A 20,020-nucleotide genomic window follows, 5' to 3' on the forward strand; every position below is an offset into this window, starting at 1 on the left:
AGTACCCAGCACACAGTAGGTACTCCGTAAATGCTGGGCCCCTTTCTCGAGTGCAGTGCCGTACTGCACTTGAGGTTGCTGAGAAGCAACCAAACTCCTTTTCAGTCCACCACCCAAAGACACGATGTGCCAGCCTGTGTCGGGACGCAGCTGGTGGTGAGTGAAGAACGGCTAAGTTGTGGGCAAAGTGACTCCAGAGTAGGTTGCCGGCGGTAACAAAGCCGAGCCCCGGGGACCTGACCCCAGCCTTCGCTGTACGGAGTGAGCAGCAAGTCTGAGATTCAGAATTCTAATAAGCTCCTGCTTAAACTCAGGCGGCTTCTGTACGCGTTTGCTAGTATCATCTCAGCGAAAGGAAGTGAATGGAAAAGGAACACCTGACAAAAGTGACCCTACTATTCTTATCTGAACGGTGATGGACGTGATCATTTCCAGAATAAAATTCAGAATGACCAGAGTAACTTAACAAAAACTTCTTAGAGACAATGCAGTTAAGTGTATAGAGTGTGCCTAAAAGAAAAATGTAAGACTCTTCAAGGAAAGCACTATGTGTTCAGAGAGGAGGGGGAGGCAGGAGTACGGGGTAAAGGCTGAATGCACAAAACAGTTAAAAACAAAAACCTGCTTTTTGAGCTCTCACCTTAAGCCTCAATGCTTCACGCTCCCAGAGAACCCAGTTACAGGAATGAATTCATTCACACTCAGCGTCTCACTTTAACAATACCCAGGCTATAGTCTCAAGTTTTATTAAGTTGCTTATACAAACTTAAAGTCATGAGCATGACTTCAGGATCGGCACTTTTTATGTCAAGCGCCTTCACTAAGCAGTTCAAGGCCTCCTGTATTTCCCCGCGCTCTTTCAGTTCTTTCCCACGAATGACGAGAGTGTCATAGTCGTTTGCAGCCTCCACTGCCTCATCCTGGGGAGAATCTGCCAACTGTCTGCCAGGCAAAGGCTCAGGGTCACCAGGAGGGGCCTGTGGGGCTTGCGCCCCAGGCTCGGGCACAGTTAACCGGCTGGACTCATTTGCTTCAGGCTCTTCTGTGCACCCTGAAGCTCCGCCGCTGCTCTCCTCTGCTCCTTCGTCCAGATAATCTGCGGCGACCTCTGCTTCCCTGCTGCTCTCAGGTCTTTCCTCCATATCCTCCACGTGGTCTAAAACCACATTGACGAGAGACCTCCTAGAAGCCAGGGATCTTCTAGGGTTGCCAGACTTATTTATGCTATCGGGAATGTTCAGCGAAAAGAACCTTCCCGGTGGACTGATGTCACTTTTGGGAGTTGAAGCATCAAACTGTCTTACAGGTAAGAACTGAAAGGGAGAGGTGTCGAGGGCATCTGTGCCTGAAGTATCTTTAAAAGTATCGTCTTCATCTTCACCATCGGAAACGATCCTTCTGGCTTTCCTTCTGCCTTTCACATTCCCTACTACTTCTTCTGGCTCGTCGTCGGTCTCCGAAAGATCCACGCTGAGACGTGCTTTGTCACGCCCGAGCTCTGCCTGAGAATTAGCGGCAGAGCCACACGAGCTCTTTTCAGTCTCAACGTGCCGCACAGACTGCCTGGAAAGACTCTGTCCGTTGTCTGCAGAGTCTTCCAAGAAAAGATTGAAATCACATGCATACTGTGACGAGGAGGCTAACTGTTCCTCTTCCGACCTGGCCTCATCTGCTCGAGCATCCTGTGGTGCACCAGGGGATGCTGACAAGTCGTCACCGGCTACTTCAAGTACAGATGCGTTCGATTCTGTATTTTGATTTTCATTTGTCACGGGACTAACGGGCCAGGGATTGCAGTGAGGTAACAGCTCGTCATCGTTTAGTTGATCTGGATTTGGCCCAAGATCAGCTCTGACTGCTTTGCCAGGTAAACAGTTAAAATCTCCCAGAGGGTTCTCTTGCAGTGTCCCCTGCGTAGGCCCCTCTCGCAGCGCCTCTTTTGGTAGAGCCATTCCCGACGAGTCGGTCCCGATTTCTTCTACACTCCCACACCCCTCGGGTAGAGTAGCTACAGAGTCAGCATCAGATGTACTTTCGGGTGGGTGACTACCGTCCCGCGAGACGGTAACATCGGTCTTTGTATTGGAGACATCTGGATTCTCGCTCTCTTCGGGCACGTCCTCAATGATTATACTTGCCATTTGGGAACTGATTTCTTCTTCCTGGGTATGATAAGTAGGTAGAAGTGGCGAAGGCCAAGGCCGTGGTTTATTCAATTCAGGGCATTTCTTCTTTGTTTGAGAAGGAAAGAGAGGTTCTCTCAGCCAGATCCCCTCATTTCCAGCCCTTTGTCTTTCCACTAAGAGCTCTGAATTTTGCGACTCTAATTCAACAAGGAATTGAGCTTTCTGAACCCTTTGCTGAATATAGTGAGATTCTTCGATCACATCAAGCTCTTCTTTAACAGAGAGATCACGTGTGTACATCAAGTCATGGTCTGAGATTCCAGCTATCCCCAAAGAGTGCAGGTAGGCAATATGTTCATCTAGTGTCTGATCAGATCTCCTCTGAGCAGCATGCAGAGACTGAAGCTGCAGCTGGGTTGCAGAGTTCTGAAAATCCTCAATTGTAAAGAGCTCTCTTAACTCTTGCTTCGTAAAATATCGGAAAGGGTTCTTCTTATCGCCAGTAGTTTGTCTTATTAGTGAGTCCTTGAAAACCTGTCTTCTGTATATTTTTTCCTCTACAGTCCCACAAGTAATCAGCCTATAAACGACAACATTTTCCTTTTGGCCAATTCGGTAAACTCTATCCACGGCTTGAGCATCGGTTGCAGGATTCCAGCTAGGGTCAAAAATGACCACTCTAGTTGCTGCGGTCAGTGTTAAGCCGACACCGCCCACCTGAGTGGTAAGCAGAAAGACAGAGTAATCTTTGTTTTGCTGGAATAAGTTAATTCTTTTTTCTCGTTCCACAAGATGAGTAACTGTTCCATCGATTCGCAGTATCTTAAAGTGCCGATTCTTTAGGAGGTGTTCGATGATGTTTAGAATTTGTCTCGACTGGGAAAACACCAGAGTTTGATGCCCTTCATCTCTCAGTCTCTTAAGCAGCTCTATCAGAAATATCATTTTTCCAGATTCTTCCATTAGTGTATCATCAGTTATTTGATCGATATGGTCCACATCTGAGACATCTTCCCCTTCATTTGCACCTTGAACAGAGAATTTTACAGACCCTAAATTCAACAAATGACACGCCCGTGCAGATAGCAGCCTCGGATGATCACACAGCTTCTTTAAGACACCTAGCTCGGCCAGAGGTGAGCGTGTCTCCATTAACAACTCCTTGATATGATCAAGAGACACGAATTTCCTGTATATTTCTTCTTGTAAAGGCACAAGACGTATCCAAATAATTAAATCATTTTTCCTGGAAAGGGAAGGCATTTCACAAATGGCATCAACATCTGGATTCTTTTCACCAAGTCTGACCTCTGGGGTGCTTGCTTTTTTCTTTTGTACCTCTTCTTTAGTCCTCCTGAGAAAATAGGGTTTTATGATTGCCATCAAGTTTTCAGATATCTTAAATCCTAAGGCTTTTTCCCCTGGGGTAGCATCCTTCTCTCTTGCTCTCGTAATAGGATTTTCATACTCCATTTTAAAAGTTTTTAATGTTCCTAGCAGGGACCCTTGACAAGCAAAATCAAACAGGGACCACAGTTCTTGTAAATTATTCTGGACTGGGGTTCCCGTGAGGAGGATGCGATTCCTGGCAGGGACAGCGCGAGCACATATCGCTGACTTGGTGGATGAGGTTTTTATTTTATGTGCTTCATCAAGGATGACATAGTCCCACACAAACTCTTGGCCATTCAAGCTTGAAAGTTGCTGCCAATTATTGATTAACATTTGGTATGTGGTGATAATGACGCCATTCCTTTGCTGAATCCGACTGAGGTTTCTGGTACGTTCATCCTTACTCGGACCATGAAAGGCTTTGACTCTCATTCCTGGAGTCCACTTAACAAATTCTTTTATCCACGTGCTGATGAGATTGGTTGGCATGATCAGCAGCACATGATTCACAAGCGTAGCATCAAACATACCAGAAAGGAAAGCAATGATCTGAACGGTCTTTCCTAATCCCATATCATCTGCCAAGATGCCACCTTTCCTTCCATCCCTATACAGGCTATAGAGGAAAGCTACACCTTCCTTCTGGTGCTCAAACAGTTGGTTGTGCAGTTCTCGATAAAGCAGCAGGCCAGAGTTGCACACATCTGTGAATTCATCATCTCCGTGTTCTGCCAACTCCTCCAAGGCTTCCTGTATTTTTTGGATTCTGCTCATCACCTTTTCATTGGGAAAAATGTCCTTTGCCAAATTGAAAAGTTTAAGTGCTTCTTCCAGATTCCCATTCTTAGTTGCTTCTTTGGCTTCTTTCACATATCTGTAAAAAAAAAAATATATAGATATATAGATAGGGAAAGAGAGATTAGAGAGGAAGGGAACAGATTGAACATTCAATCTAAGAACACTTAGGGTCGGTCCATTTTGGAATCCAAACTGCAGATGGGCTTTTAACATCCTCAGTTCAGGAAGGGAAAGATTAGCACAGAAGATGCCAGTGAAAGCTGGCATCACTTAAGACACATACCCACCAGACACCGCCAGCAACACCTTCAGGCACTACTTGTGAGAAATGTACGTGCAAAGGTTATTGGTTCCACGGTATTTAAAAAAAAAATGCCACCCATAAGAAGTATGGAGTGATATTTTCTTGTAAAACCAACCGACGAACCTATATCGTGGGAGTGTGGAAACAGGAAAGATATATGGGCACTTCCCAGTCCTTATTTTTCTGGACCTCTGTGATACATTTGATACTAATGATCAGTCCCTCCTTAAAATTCCCTCCTTCCACTGGATTCCTCTAGATTCCTCCTGGTTTCCTCCCCCATCACTGGCCATTTCTTCTGCGTGCTTAGGCTCCTATTCTTCCCATAGGCCAGGGCCGCCCTCTCCCTCCTTTTATTTTCTCCACTGGCTTTAAGCCCCACCTAATGTGCTCATGAAATCACTCTCTCCATTCCAGGGCTTGCCCCCAAACTCTAGTCTAGACCCACATTCCAACTGCCTTCTGGATGTCTTCACTTGAAAACATCTCAGAGGCACCTCAAATTCAATTAATCCCAAATTAAACTCATTATTTCCCCTCTAAAAACATGTGTCTCCATTTATGTGGTAGTAAATGACACTACTATTGACTTAGCCATACAAGCTAGAAGTCTGAAGATCATCCTTGACTTCAATTCACATGAGTCATCCTTGACCTCCCCCCTCTTTTAATCACCCTCTCCCCCAGCCAAACAGCCCCCAAACCCTACTAACTTTATTTTCCAAGTATAACCTGTGTCTCCATCTCCACTACCACTACTGTGGTTCAAGTCACCATCACCTCTGGCCTTGGTAATGGCAACTTTCTACACACTGGTCTCCTAACGTCCGCTCTTGGCCCCTCCAATACATTCTCTATACAGCAGCCAGCGTTACTGTCTTAAAATGTAAAAGAAAAAAAAAGGTAAAAGAAATCATGTCACTCCTCTGCTTAAAATTTTCCAGTGCTTTATGGTCAACTGATTCTGAAAGGATGCCAAAATAATTCACTGAAGAAAGAAGTCTTTTCAACTGATTATCATGTGCAAAAGAATGAAATCAGTCCCCTACCTCACACCATACACAAAAATTAATTCAAAATGGATCAAAGAACTAAACATAAGACCTAAAACTACAAAATCCTTAGAGAAGAAAATATTGGCATAAATCTTTGTAACCTTGGATTTGGCAATGGTTTCTTAGATATATATGATGCCAAACACACAAGGAACCAAAGGAAAAATAAATTGGGCTTCACCAAATGAAAAACTTGTGTTTCAAAGGATACCATCAAGAAAGTGAAAAGACAGGGGCGCCTGGGTGGCACAGCGGTTAAGCTTCTGCCTTCGGCTCAGGGCGTGATCCTGGCGTTATGGGATCGAGCCCCACATCAGGCTCCTCCGCTATGAGCCTGCTTCTTCCTCTCCCACTCCCCCTGCTTGTGTTCCCTCTCTCGCTGGCTGTCTCTATCTCTGTCGAATAAATAAATAAAACCTTTAAAAAAAAAAAAAAAAGAAAGTGAAAAGACAACCCAAAGATTGGGAGAAAATATCTATAAATCACGTATCTGATAAAGGATTTGTACCTAGAACACACAAAGAAATCTTACAACTCAATAATTAAAAGACAACACAGGGGCATCTGGGTGGCTCAGTCGGTTAAGAATGTGACTCTTCATTTTGGCTCAGGTCATGATCTCAGGGTCCTGAGATCGAGCCCCGTAGTGGGCTCAGCAGGGAGTCTGAGATTCTCTCTCCTTCTCCCTCTGCCCCTCCCCTGCTCATGCATGCCGCACGCGCGCGCGCACACACACACACACACTCTCTCTCTCTAAAATAAATAAATCTTTTTAAAAAGACAACACAATTTAAATATGGGCAAAGGATCTGAATAGGCATTTCTCCAAAAAAGATCTACAAATGACTAATAAGCACATGACATAATGCTCAACATCACTAGTCATCAGGGAAATGCAAACCAAAACCACAATGAAATACCCACTTTATGCCCATTAGGATGATTTGAATCAAAAAGCAAGAATATACCAAGTTAGCAACAATGTGGAAAAACCTGGAACCCTCATAACACTGGTGGGAATGTAAAATGGTGCAGCTGCTTTGGAAATCAGTTTGTCAGTTCCTCAAAAAAGTTACACATGGGGGAACACCTGGGTGGCTCAGTTGGTTAAGCGTCTGCCCTTGGCTCAGGTCACAATCCCAGGGTCCTGGGATCAAGTCCCACACCGGACTCCTTGCTCAGCAGGGAGCCTGCTTCTCCCTCTGCCTCCTGCTCCCCTGCTTGTGCGCTCCCTCTAGCTTTCTCTCTCTCTCTCTGACAAATAAATAAAATCTTTTAAAAAAGTTACACATGGAATTACCCTGTGATTCATGAATTCTACTGTCAGGTACAGACGCAAGAGAAATGAAAACATTTGTCCACTGAAAATCTTGTACATGAATGTTCATAGCAGTATTATTCATAAGCAAAAGGGGAAATAACACAGATGTCCATCAACTGAGAAATGGATTAAAAATGTGGTATATCCGTACAACGGAATATTAATGCATCCACAAAAAGAAATGAAATACTGATTCATGCTACACCATGAATGAACCCTGAAAACATTTTGCTACGTGAATAAGTCAGTCACAAAAGGACACGTGTTTTATTATTCCATTTATATGAAATGTCCAGAATAGGCAAATTCAGAGAAAAAAAATAGATTCATGGTTGTCACGGACTGGGGGGCTGGGGAGTTCTGGGACTTGGGGGTGGTAATGGTTAAAGGGCAAGGAATTTCGTTTTGGGGTGATGAATGTACAGCTCTGTGAATATACTAAAAATTAAACTGTACACTTTAAACGGGTGAAATGTATGTATGGTATGCAAATTATACCTTCATAAGGCTATTAACAACAACAAAATATCCTTCAGTGGCTTCCTGTAGCCTACATAATGGAGTTTAAGTTTCTTAGCCTGGCATTCTAAGCCCTCCCTGATAAGCCAGGAACTGCTGACCTCTCTGCCTTAACTCCTGCCACTTTCTGCCTCAAACATTTTAGTCCCTTATGCCCATCATGCTACTTTGTGTCCTGTCATCTTAGGCTGATACCACCCTCCTCTGCCCGGAATGCACTCTCCTTTCACCAAGCTAAACTCACTGAACTGATTCTGAAGAGAGTAATTCTCAGTGTTATGCAGAATCTCCTGGAGGGCTTATTAAAAACGCAGATTGCTAGACCTCAACCCCAGACTATCTGATTCTGTAGTCAGGCCCCCAAATTTGTATTTCTATAAAGTTCCCAGGTGGTCCGGAGACCACACTTTACGAGCTGCTTTGAGGTTAGATGAGGCCTCACCTGCAGTTGCTCTAAGATGCCTTCCATCCCTACCCTCTCCCCCAGCTGCAGCAACTGTCCCACGGTACTCCCTCGCGTGTTCATCTCTGTCCGTGCATTTAACACACCGTCTTAAGATCATTACAAAACAATCTGGCTGTGTTACAAATGTACGAAACAACCTCACTGAAATGGTAGAGGGAAAAGGTGCGGACCTAATAGCCTAGGAAAGGAGTGAAGTCTGTAAGACTAAAAGCAAAAGAAACAGCATAAGCATTGCACTCCAGCGCATGAAGTTGTTTCCCGTGGGGTATGGGCTAACAATTCTGACACTGTGGTGCATGTATAATAGAACTGAAGAAGCAGGGGCGCCTGGGTGGCCCAGTCAGTGAAGCGTCTGCCTTCGGCTCAGGTCATGATCCCGGGGTCCTGGGATGGAGGCCTGCTTCGGGCTCACTGCTCAGCAGGGAGCCTGCTTCTCCCTCTCCCTCTGCTTGCTGCTCCCCCTGCTTGTGCTCTCTTGCTCTCTGGCAAATAAATAAATAAAATCTTAAAAAAAAAAGTATACTGTGGAAAGGTATGGTGGGGCGGAGAGAGGGGGAAAGGGGCACAACAAGTCACTTTAAAGAGAAACCTGGCAAACGGTACCTCAGCCCGGTGATTACAGTCAACATCAACAATGATATGTCACGTTAACAGTATGTGCCCCTGATAACGATTCAGTGAGAAGGGCACTTTATCTCTGTAGTCTTTGCCCGCAAAACCAAAAACCCCCGTCTAATCATGACAAACAATGTCAAATCCCAATTGATGGAACATGCTACAAAATACCTAACCAACACTCCTCAAAACTGTCGAGGTCATCAAAACAAAGGAAGTCCAAGAATCTGCCACAGACAAGAAGAACCTAAAGAGACAGATGACTAAATGTAATGTGGCGTCTTAGATAGGATGCTGGAACAGAAAAAGGACTTACGTAAAAGTACGGAAATCTAAAATGGTGGGTTTAGTTAATAATAACGTATTGGTATTGGTTCGCTGACGGTGAGTACTGTACCATACTGATGTTAACAAGAGCAGAAACCAGGTGTGGGCTATGTGGGAACTCTCTGCGCTATATCTGCAATATTTCTGCAAATCTCAAACTACTCTAAAATTACCTGTACTTCAAACCCCCCAAAATCATCTGTTTGTGCTTGCTGCCTGAACCTGAGAATAGGGATAGGGATCAGGGTTTAGAGCACTCAGTGAAAGCCAAGTGAATGAAAGATGAAGAGGGGGAAAGGAGGAAGAAAAGAGCCTACTGGTGCAAGACTCTATTCCTTCTGTGGCAGGTCAGCTGCCTGCCTCCCCAACCCTGCTGGGCTGTGGGAAAAAGTTACATCCCCTCTTACCCTGCTCTTGAACCTGAGGCTGCAGCGGCAAGCACAGGACTCCTCCATGCCGGTGCCGCCCCTGAACTCGTTCTCCACCCTCCCTTGCCTTCCGGCCCTTCCCACTCCCAGGGGGCCTTCACCTGGACGACCGGTCTTCTGGCTTGGTCCGTGGTCCAGAGCTTGAAGGAGAAAATACTCATTTTTTACTACTTATAAGATTGTTTCCAAATCCCTCAACTGGTAACCTACCCAGTATCCTGAATCCCTGTGTGGCCTGGGCTTCTAACTCCAGCCAGGCTTCCTCCGCAGAAAGTAAAATGCTGCCCATAAACTCCAGCTCTGGGCCCGACTGCCCACACACCAACCTTTTAAGTGGCAACTGTCTGCCTAGACTTCTTACCACCAGCCTAAGACTCACACTGCTGGGCTCTACCCATCCGCTGGAACTCACATTTGTTAACCTTCTGCCCGAACCACAACTCGAATGTATAGCATTCCTTGGTCACCACCACTTTCTGATTGCGTCCAACCCGTCAGCCGAGCTGCTTCGCGATCCCTGTTCCACCCGAGTTAGCGGGTCTAACGCGACATCTCAGCTCTTCCCCTCTACCCTGTCTGCTCCACCAATGAAGTTGGACCCAGGAGTATATTCTTTCCCTGTAATGTAACTGGGGGGAAAGTGGAATCTGCCTATTATAGCACCACCCTGGATATTTGGTTATTTACAAGACTACGGTGTTATCTGTAATACAGTTTGATTTAGCCGCTCAACCTCTAATCACTACCATTTTCCAGGGCTTGAAAGGCAAAATGTCATTTTTTACTACTAATGCGATCATGTGTCCATGTATAACACACAGGACCCCTAATGACTTGGAGAACTTAACACTTCATGGAATCAATTTTTTTTTTTCAAAATCACTCCCCTATTCTTCCTGGGCATGGCTGGTGAGAAGCCAGCCCTGCTTGGGGGCCAAGGGGACAACGGAAGAGTAACCAGTTCAGGAGAAAGAAACTCCTCTCAAGCAGAACAAGGAGAAAAATGATGCTAGAATGCGGAAGAAGGCCAGTTTTTATTTTCACTTACCAATTTAATACCTACTTAAAAGGCACCTACACTGGAAGTTCTGGTATGTTAAAGAACTATTCAGATGCAAAACTGTCAACCCAGAAGGGAGATTTTCATTCCATAACAAGGGACGATAAAACAAAAATGTTTACATTTTAATGACTGTACCTGAAATTACACGCCTAGAACATGATTCCCCTTAAGGATCATTTTAAAGGACATACGGAAAGATTATATAGAGACAAACGCCAGGTTCTGGAGGGTCCTTCGGAACATTCCCTATGATATTCTTCTGGAATATGATGGGATGTGCAACTGAACGCAAAGACCCAGATCCAATAAAACCGTATTTGCTTCACATGCAAAGCAACTGAAGTTGATCTTTGTTTTCTAACCTATCTAACTCGGATTTTTGTGAGATTTCTCCTGATTTTTAAATGGTAACCAATGCATAAGTTTTTAAAACACTGGGCACAGGTTGCCTCGGTGGCTCAGTCAATTAAGTGTCTGCCTTCCGTTCAGGTCATGACCCCCGGGTCCTGGGATCAAGTCCTGTGTCGGGCTCCCTGCTCAGCAGGGAGTCTGCTTCTCCCTCTGCCCTTCCCCCTGCTCGTGCTTTCTCTCGCTCTCTCTCGCAAAACATGGATAAATAAAATCTTAAAACAAACAAAAACAACACTGTCCATCTACATACTCTGTTTCACCTATAAGACCAATCGCTTACAAACAGTGTATTGTTTTCATTATCTGTGTCACTGGCTTTGGATTCCACAGATGATAACTATCTGGACCAAACCACGTGGCCCCAAAGAGATCCAAGGTTCTCCGTGCTCTTCCAGGTCCTTTATACCCTGTCACAAAGAGACCACAAACAGGCAGGGAGAGCAAGACCGACTTCAAAGTGGGTAAAGGCAGGTAGGGATCCAGTCCCCCTCCTCTGTAACTCAGACCCCAAAACTGTGGTTGAACTGGGCAAATACGCTTCTGCCAGAATAAACAGGAAGACAGCATCCTCTGACATGTTAACAACATGCCCTCAGAAAGCAGCTGAACTTGCTGGCTAATTACTCCGGAAAAAACAGCTAATTAATAATTATGTCAAAACCAAAATTATCTTTTTTTTTCTGGCACAGCAGATGTGCTTTGGCACCCAGATGGATCATACCAGCCAGTGCTCCTCAGCAGGAAATGGTTTCCTCATTTGGGAGAGCATTTGGTGCCTCACATCCTGACTGGCCCTTTCAGACAGTCTAACTAAAAATGAAAAATTCTCCAGGAACAATAGTATTTCTTTTCAGGTAGGTGCACACCTTTAGTACTTCCAGCCCGCGATCTGCCAGCCCAAGGTTATCTGGTCAACCACTGCACTGTAGTGAAGACCTCTGGGCCTTCAAGCAAGCACTTACGCCAGAATTTGAACAAACCTGCGGTGATTTGGAAAGAAGTCCTGAGCCCTCAGGTTTGCCTTCAATTCACCTTCAGGCAACCTCGGTGGGAAAGTAGACAAGACCTTCCATTAAGACGAAAATAAAAATCTAAAAACCATTACCTAGGCGATGGCTGCAATAATAATTCATTATACTGAATTTCTGTTTTATACACTTTCCACTATATAGCTTATATTTCAGAACAGATTTTTAGAAGAATGTTACTTGCCAAAATACAACCGAATTTGAATATTGCTCTCGTATCTCGCAAATTTGCTGAACTCTTTTATTAGCTCTTATTTTTGTGTGTGTGGATTCATTAGGGCTTTCTATATAAAAGATCATGTTATCTGTGAATATAGACAGTTTTACTTCTTTCTTTCCAATCTCCATGCCTTTTATTTCTTTTTCTGGCCTATTTGCCCTGGCTGGAACATCTATTGTAATGTTGAATTATAATGTTGAATAGAAGTGGCGAGAGCAGACATCCTTGTCTTGTTCCTGTAAGGACTGAAAGCTTTCGGTCTTTTACTGTTGAGTATTAGCTTCGAGTTTTTGGAGACACCTTTGATCAGACTGAGGAAGTTATCTTGTATTCCTAGTTTGTCGAGTTTTTATTATTAAAGGGTGCTATATTTTCTTTTTTTAAAAGATTTTATTTATTTGAGAGACACGGGAGGGAGAGAGAGTGAGTGCGCGCCCATGTGCAGGTGGGAGGTGGGGGAAGGGCAGAGGGAGAGGGAGAAGGAGATTCACCTCTGAAGAGCCCCACGCGGGGCCTGATCCCAGGGTCCCAGGATCATGACCTGAGCCAGGCAGATGCTTAACCGACTGAGCCACCCAGGCGTCCCCCAAAGGGTGCAATATTTTCTCAAATGCTTTTTCTACACCTATTGAGAAGAACATACGGCTTTGTCCTTTGGTTTTAGACAAGTTTGCTATGTCTACTATGAAGCAGAGATGTCAGGGAAGCAGTTGGATATGGGAGTGTAGAGTTCAGGTCAGAACTACAGACAAAAATGTGAAAATTCTCAGCGTAAAGATGGGATTTAAAGCCAAGAACCTGGATAAGATCACCAAAGGAAGGAATATAATTACAAAACAACAAAACATGGTACTCCAACACTGCAGCATTACAAACATTTACAGAAGAATTCTGGCTAATGAATAAAAAAACAATGGTAAAGTTAGAAAATCACCACTTTGTAATCTCTAATGAAATAACTGATTTGGGCAATGATTATCAATGGAAGAAAAGCTGATGGCGAACGGAGTACCCATAGGATGCCAAAGTATCCCCAACATAGTATTTATTCATCATAAGGGGGGGAATGCAACTTTGCAAAAGAGTGAGCAGCCTGTGACCACCTGAACCCACTGACCAATCTTACCATTACTAAAAGTAGGAATCTCAGACATTATATGCTTCCTGATATGATGCAATAAGATGTACACAGCCTCACCTTTGAAATATTCATGCCCAAAATATTGAGCCTTAATCCTTTTTTTTCTCCAGGATAGTTTTTAAAAATTCTTAGTAAGGTATAATTGACATACAACATTGTATTAGTTTCAGGGGTACAACATAATGATTCAGTATTTGTATATACTGTGAAATTATCACCATCATAGGTCTAGTTAATATCCGTCACACAGATAATTATAGAACTTGTCTTCTTGTGATGAGAACTTTTAAGATTTACTCTTAGCAACTTTCAAATAGGCAATCCAGTATTATTAACTACAGTTATAGCATTAACTATATAGACAGGCTATACATTACATATCCATTACTTATTTACTTTATAACTGGAAGTCTGTACCTTTTGACTCCCTTCCCCCATTTTGCCCACCCTCCCGCCCTCTGGCAATCACCCATCTGTTCTCTGTATCTATGAGCTTGTTTGGTTTTTTTTTTTTTAAGATTCCACATACAAGTGAGATCATATGGCATTTGTCTTTCTGACTTATTTTACTTAGCATAATGCCCTCAAGGGCCATCCATGTGGTCACAAACAGCAAAATTTTATTTTTTTATTGCTGAATAATATTCTATTGTGTTTGTGTGTGTAAATGTGTATAGCAATCTGTGTGTATAGCACATTTCTTTATTCATTCCATCAAGCCTTTAAATTGAAATTACAGGAGATGGGAGAATAAGCTAATGACACTACAAGGAAGTCATAAAACTAATCCAAATCATTGGCATAGAAATAAAAGTCGGTGGGGGGCGCCTGGGTGGCTCAGTCGGTTAAGCATCTGCCTTTGGCTCGGGTCATGATCCCGGGGTCCTGGGATCGAGTCCCCCATTGGGCTCCCCGCTCAGGGGGAAGCCTGCTTCTCCCTCTCCCCCTCCCCCTCCCCCTGCTTGGGCTACCTCTCTGTGTCAAATAAATGAATGAATAAAACCTTTAAAAAAAAGAAATAACAGGGGTGCCTGGGTGGCTCAGTTGTTGGGCATCTGCCTTCGGCTCAGGGCGTGGTCCTGGCATTCTGGAATCGAGCCCCGCGTCGGGCTCCTCCGCTGGGAGCGTGCTTCTTCCTCTCCCACTCCCCCTGCCTGTGTTCCCTCTCTCGCTGGCTGTCTCTCTCTCTCTCTGTCAAATAAATACATAAAATCTTTAAAATAAATAAATAAATAAATAATTTTTAAAAATTAAAAAAAAGAAATAACAGTCGATGGGATGCCTGGGTGACTCAGTCGGTTAAGTGTCTGCCTTTGGCTCATGTCACGATCCCAGAGTCCTGGGATCGAGTCCTACATCAGGTACCTTGCTCAACAGGGAGCCTGCTTCTCCCTCTGCCTGCTGCTCCCCCTGCTTGTGCTCACTCTCACACACGTGCTCTCTCTCTCACAAATAAATAAATAAAATCTTTAAAAAAAAAGAAATAACAGGGGCGCCTGGGTGGCTCAGTCGTTAAGCATCTGCCTTCAGCTCAGGGCGTGATCCTGGGGTTCTGGGATGGAGCCCCGCATCGGGCTCCCTGCTCCCCTGGGAGCCTGCTTCTTCCTCTCCCACTCCCCCTGCTTGTGTTCCCTCTCTCGCTGGCTGCCTCTCTCTCTCTGTCAAATAAATAAATATTAAAAAAAAAGAAAGAAAGTTGGGGGGAGGGATTGTTCTAGATTAAGAGACTCTTAAGATATATAACTAAACGCAGTGTGTGGACCTTCTTTGGATCCTAACTCAAACAAACCAATTATAAGATTTAAGACCACTTGAAAAATGTGAATATAGTCTGTGTGTTAGCTATTTCCAAGGAATTAGCTTGTTTAGTTAGGCAATACATTATAATGGTTTCATAAAAATGTATTCTTTTTTAGAGATGCACTGAAGAATTTTAAGGATGGAATGCCGTGATGTCTGAGAATTTACCTTATTTTTTAAAGATTTTATTTATTTATTTGACAGAGAGCAAGAGAGCACAAGCAGAGACAGCAGCAGAGGGAGAGGGAGAAGCAGGTGCCCCGCTGAGTAAGGAGCCTGATGCAGGCGGACTCGATCCCAGGGCCCCGGGATCATGACTTGAGCCAAAGGCAGATGCTTAACTGACTGAGCCACCCAGGGGCCCCAAGAATTTACTTTAAAGTATGTTAGACAAAAAAAAAAGTGAGGCTATGAGAAGGAATCAGCAGAATGTGAGAAGGAGCAGCCAGTAGGGTGAACAGAAAATCAGGAGAGTGAGGGGTCCTGGAAGCCAAAGGAATCAAGCATTTCATGGAGAAGTGATCGACACTGTCAAGTACTGCTAGTAAGTCAAGGAAGATGAGGATTGCGAGGTGACCATTAGATTTATGAAATCATTAGTGACCTTAACAGAAGCAGCTTGAGTAGAGTGATAGAAGAAAGTGGGTGACAGCGAATTGAGAAAAAGAGCAGCAGACGGGTGACAGCAAGAGAGTGTGGACCACACAGAGTATATACAAATGGGTGACAGAGAGAGAGTGACCCGGACAGTGAGTGAGAGACAGAAGGTGGGCAACAGAAGACAGAGGGCGGGTGACGGAGATAAACAGAAGGCGCACGACTCTACCAGTCATCACTTATTGCCTCTCAGTTCCAGATTCACCCCTCAATACCTGTTCTGTGATAATGGACAGAACTCCTTGAAGCATCTGTCCTGTAGAGTGACCACGATGTTCATCTTTCTCAGTAGAGGGCGCCTGAGGGACACTGCGGGAGGAAGGCGCGCTCCTACAGCGGCGGGTGGGGCAGCACGGTGGGACAGCAGAGCAGTGCCTCCGTGAGCTTGCAGCCTCCACCTGGCCGGGAGGCTACCTTCTCGCAGCCCTCTCACGCAGCAACCGGCTCCCCCAGCAGTCCGCCCGTGCCGAGCCCCCAGCCCTTCTGCACACACACACCAAGACGTGCTGACAGCCTGCTCAGCACCTGCACTGGGAGGCTGCTTCCCACTGGCGGGGGGGGGGGCGGGGGCGCGGGGCGGGTGCAGCCCGAGCACTGCTCTGCCACACAGTGGGCTGAACGACACCTCCCGTGAGGAGAGATGATCCCCTTCCAAGTTTGTCCTACCTTCGGTACTCTCCCTTAGCCCAAGGACACCATATGGAGTTTCCTTATTTCTTATAGCCACTCATTTACCAGTTTAATAATTCTTTATATTGAAATTCCTGTTTTAATATGTTATACGGTTTCTACCTCCTGACTGGACCCAGAATGACAGAGTGACAGAGAGCAAAAGAGGGTAGGTGGGAGAATGAAAGAGTGGGTGACAGAAAGAAAAGAGGTGACAGGGATATAAGGTGGGTAACAGAATGGGTAATAGACAGAGGTCGAGAGTGGGTGATAGAGATCATGGGTGACAGAGAAAGGGGGAAGGGGCAACAGTGGGGAGGATGACAGAAACAGAAAAAGGGTAGGATGGCAGAAAGAGAAGTGCATGAGATAAAATGGACAACAGTGTGGGCAGGTGGATGACAGCGTCAACAGATGGGTGACAGGAGAGAGAAGGGGGCAACAGAGAGAAAGATGTGGTGGATGACAGAGAGACAACGGGAGGGAGGGAGCAAGAATATATGAGTGTCAGAGAGAGTGAGTGACAAAGGTGGGTGACAGAGAGGGAGAGATAATGGGAGACAGGACAGAAGTGGGGAGAGGGGGACTGAGGGCAAGACACGTGGCAGGTGGGCATCACCAAGGGAGAGCATGACTGACACTGAGAGTGTGTGACAAAGTCATCGTGTATGGCAGAGGATGAAGGTGTGTGAAAGAGGAAACGTGTGTGCAGAGTGTGTGAGAGCAAGTTTCAAAGGTTTTTTCATCTCTTAGGCAGGAGGGACAGAGAGCTGAGGAAGGAGGGACAGCAAAAGGAGAGGGAAGAGAGGGAGGAAGAGAGGCAGAGAAACTGTGTGAGAGGAGTGTGCCAAGGAGGACAACGAAGAGTGAAGAAGGTAGAGAAGGCGATGCTTTGTGCGAGGGGCTTTCAGCGTAGGCAGGTTTGGAAGAGGACAGGAGAGACTGAGAAAAATTAGGAGAAATAAAAGAGAGATCGTGAGTTGATGGGTCACGAGAGACAGGGAGGCTGTGAGAGCCGAGTGGGATTGGGAGAGCAGAAGATGATGACTGAGAGGTGCCGTGGCTCAGTCAGGAAATAGCACATGAGAGCAAGTTAAGAGACAGGTGCCCATGTGAGAGGCAGTGTTGGGGAAATCAGTGCACTGGCTTGCTCAGGAAAAGGAGGGGAGGGAGCTGAAGGGCTTAATCCGTACTATCCCCCTCTTCCAAACTGAGGCTCAGAACAGTCAAGTGACTCATTTGAGGTTTCACAGCTAGCAGGTGGTGGAGCCTAATTTGAACCCCAAATGGCCCAACTCTAAAGCTAGTACTCTACCACACCACACTGCCTCAGTTTTCCCCAAATCTTCTTTAAAGTCATGTAACACAGTCCAAAGATATGATTTTACTCCTCTGTAAGGAAACCTTTTAGCTTTTAACGGCCTTAGAGCATAGTTTTATTGAAAGGGAGACAGAATTATTTCACTGCCCCATTTATTTCTTTATACTACATTAAAATTTAAAACTTCTGTGCATCAAAGGACACTACCAACAGAGTGAAAAGGCAACCTACAAAATGGGAGAAAATATCTGCAAATTATATATCTGATAAGGAGTTAATATCCAGGGGCGCCTGGGTAGCGCAGTCGTTAAGCGTCTGCCTTCGGCTCAGGAAGTGATCCTGGTGTTATGGGATCGAGCCCCATATCAGGCTCCTCCGCTGGGAGCCTGCTCCTTCCTCTTCCACTCCCCCTGCTTGTGTTCCCTATCTGGCTGGCTGTCTCTCTGTCAAATAAATAAAAATAAAAATCTTTAAAAAAAAAAAAAGGAGTTAATATCCAGAATATATGAAGAAAAAACAACCCACTTGACTAAAACAACGGGCAAAGGACTTGAACGGACGTTTCTCCAAAGAAGGTATACAAATGGCCAATAAGTGCATGAAAAGATGCTCAACATCACTCATCATTAGAGAAATGCAAAAAAAAAAAAAAAAAAACACCTCAATGAGATACCGCTTCGTTATCATTAGAATGGCTAGTAACAACAACCACAACAAAACCAGAATATAGCAAGTGTAGACACTGGAACCCTTGTACACTGTTGGGGGGAATGTAAAATGGTGCAGCTGCAATAAAAGACCGTAGAAAAGTTAAAAACACAATTACCATGTGATCCAGCAATCCCACTTCTGGCTAGAGATCCAAAACAATTGAAAGCAGGATCTCCAAGAGATATTTGCACACCCATGTTCAAAGCAGCTCTGTTCACAACAGTTAAGAGATGAAAGCAACCCAAGTGTCCATCACGGATAAATGGATAAAACAAAATGTGACATGTGCATAGAGTGAAATATTATTCAGTCTTAAAAAGGAAGGAAATCCTGTCACATGACACAGTATGGATGAACCTTGATGAAATTATGCTATGTGAAATAAACCAGTCCCCAAAACACACATACTGTATGATTCCACTTGTAGGAGATCGCTAGAGTCAAATTCACAGGGACAGAAAGTAGAATGGTGCTTACCAGCCCAGGGGAGCGGGGAGTGAGGAGTTAACAGGCAGTTTTAGTTTTGCAAGATGAGAAGTTCTGGAGATGGATGGGGTGATGCTTTAACAACAGTACTGATGTATCTAATACCACTGAACTGTACACTTAAGAATGGTGACGATGGTAAATTTGACTTATGTCTACTTTATCACAACTTAAAAAAAAGTTCAAATCTCATTCGCACATCACCCTATCCCCCACCCTTAGCCATATGGTGAACGCTCACTCATTCTTCAACACAAATGTCTCCTCCTCCTCTCGTGAAGCCGACCCTCGTAGTTGGCCATTTCCTCCTTTATCCCCTTACTGTGCCTTGCCCATTATAGCTCTTGCAGCACTCATCAAACATTACAGCGATTATTGGTTTACCTATCCCTTTCCACCACCAAATGATAAGCAATTTGGGGGGCAGGGTCATTGTTTTACTCATCTCTGTAACCCCCAGTCCTGGTGTTTGGTAAAGACTCAAGAAAGGCTTGATCAATGGAAGTTCTGGCTCTTAAGAGAGCTATTTGGCCAAAAAGGGGGGCATCGGGAGGCTCCGACTTTAGATTTAGAAATCTGAGCAGATTCCCACGCCCTACTCGGAGAACGCGAGGGCGCGTTTCACCAGGCTCCACCTCAGCAGTCTGGGCCGCTGGGAGGGTCCGAGGGCTTCCCACCCCCCTCCCGGCCAGGGCCTGCGAGCTAGAACCGCCCAGCGGCCCAGACATACCTCTGGTAAAGGGCGGCCTGCTCTGGGCTTAAGGCCGCGGCTTCCGCAGACCCTCGGGACGCCTCCATGACCCTCCGCTTGAGCTCCAGGTATGTCACCGGCGATTGAATTTCGCTCGCTCCCGCCTTGCGCATGCGCTGTGCACCTGGAGGAGAGGCAGGGCCAACTGTCGGCCTCCTGGCTGGCCAATCCACAGCGCCGCGCTCCGCATCGGCCTCCTGGCTGGCCAATCCGCAGCGCCACGCGCCGCGCCAACGCCTGACCCCGCCCACGAAGGTCGCGCGCCTGCGCATTCGTGCCCTGGAGCTAAGAAGGGGGTCGCGGCCCCAGCGGAGCGGGATGGGCTCATGTCCTCTTCTCTCTCGCGTTTTCGATCCAACCAAAACCGTGCCTCTGCGCATTTGTGCGTGTGCTATCCTCGTGAGTGAAGTA

At 45.4% G+C, this 20,020-nt stretch overlaps 1 protein-coding gene across 1 annotated transcript; it reads right to left on the reverse strand.

Annotated features, from left to right (window-relative positions):
• Positions 1-730: 730 nt before the first annotated feature.
• Positions 731-19,708, reverse strand: ERCC6L (ERCC excision repair 6 like, spindle assembly checkpoint helicase). Its single transcript, XM_026485813.4, has 2 exons — positions 19,589-19,708; positions 731-4,392 (listed from the first exon to the last, which is right to left on the reverse strand). The coding sequence occupies exons 1-2, from the start codon at positions 19,654-19,656 to the stop codon at positions 738-740; spliced, it is 3,723 nt and encodes a 1,240-aa protein (XP_026341598.3). The 5' UTR covers positions 19,657-19,708; the 3' UTR covers positions 731-737.
• Positions 19,709-20,020: the final 312 nt, after the last annotated feature.

This window comes from Ursus arctos, chromosome X (genome assembly GCF_023065955.2).
Source record: "Ursus arctos isolate Adak ecotype North America chromosome X, UrsArc2.0, whole genome shotgun sequence".
Classification (NCBI taxonomy): domain Eukaryota; kingdom Metazoa; phylum Chordata; class Mammalia; order Carnivora; family Ursidae; genus Ursus; species Ursus arctos.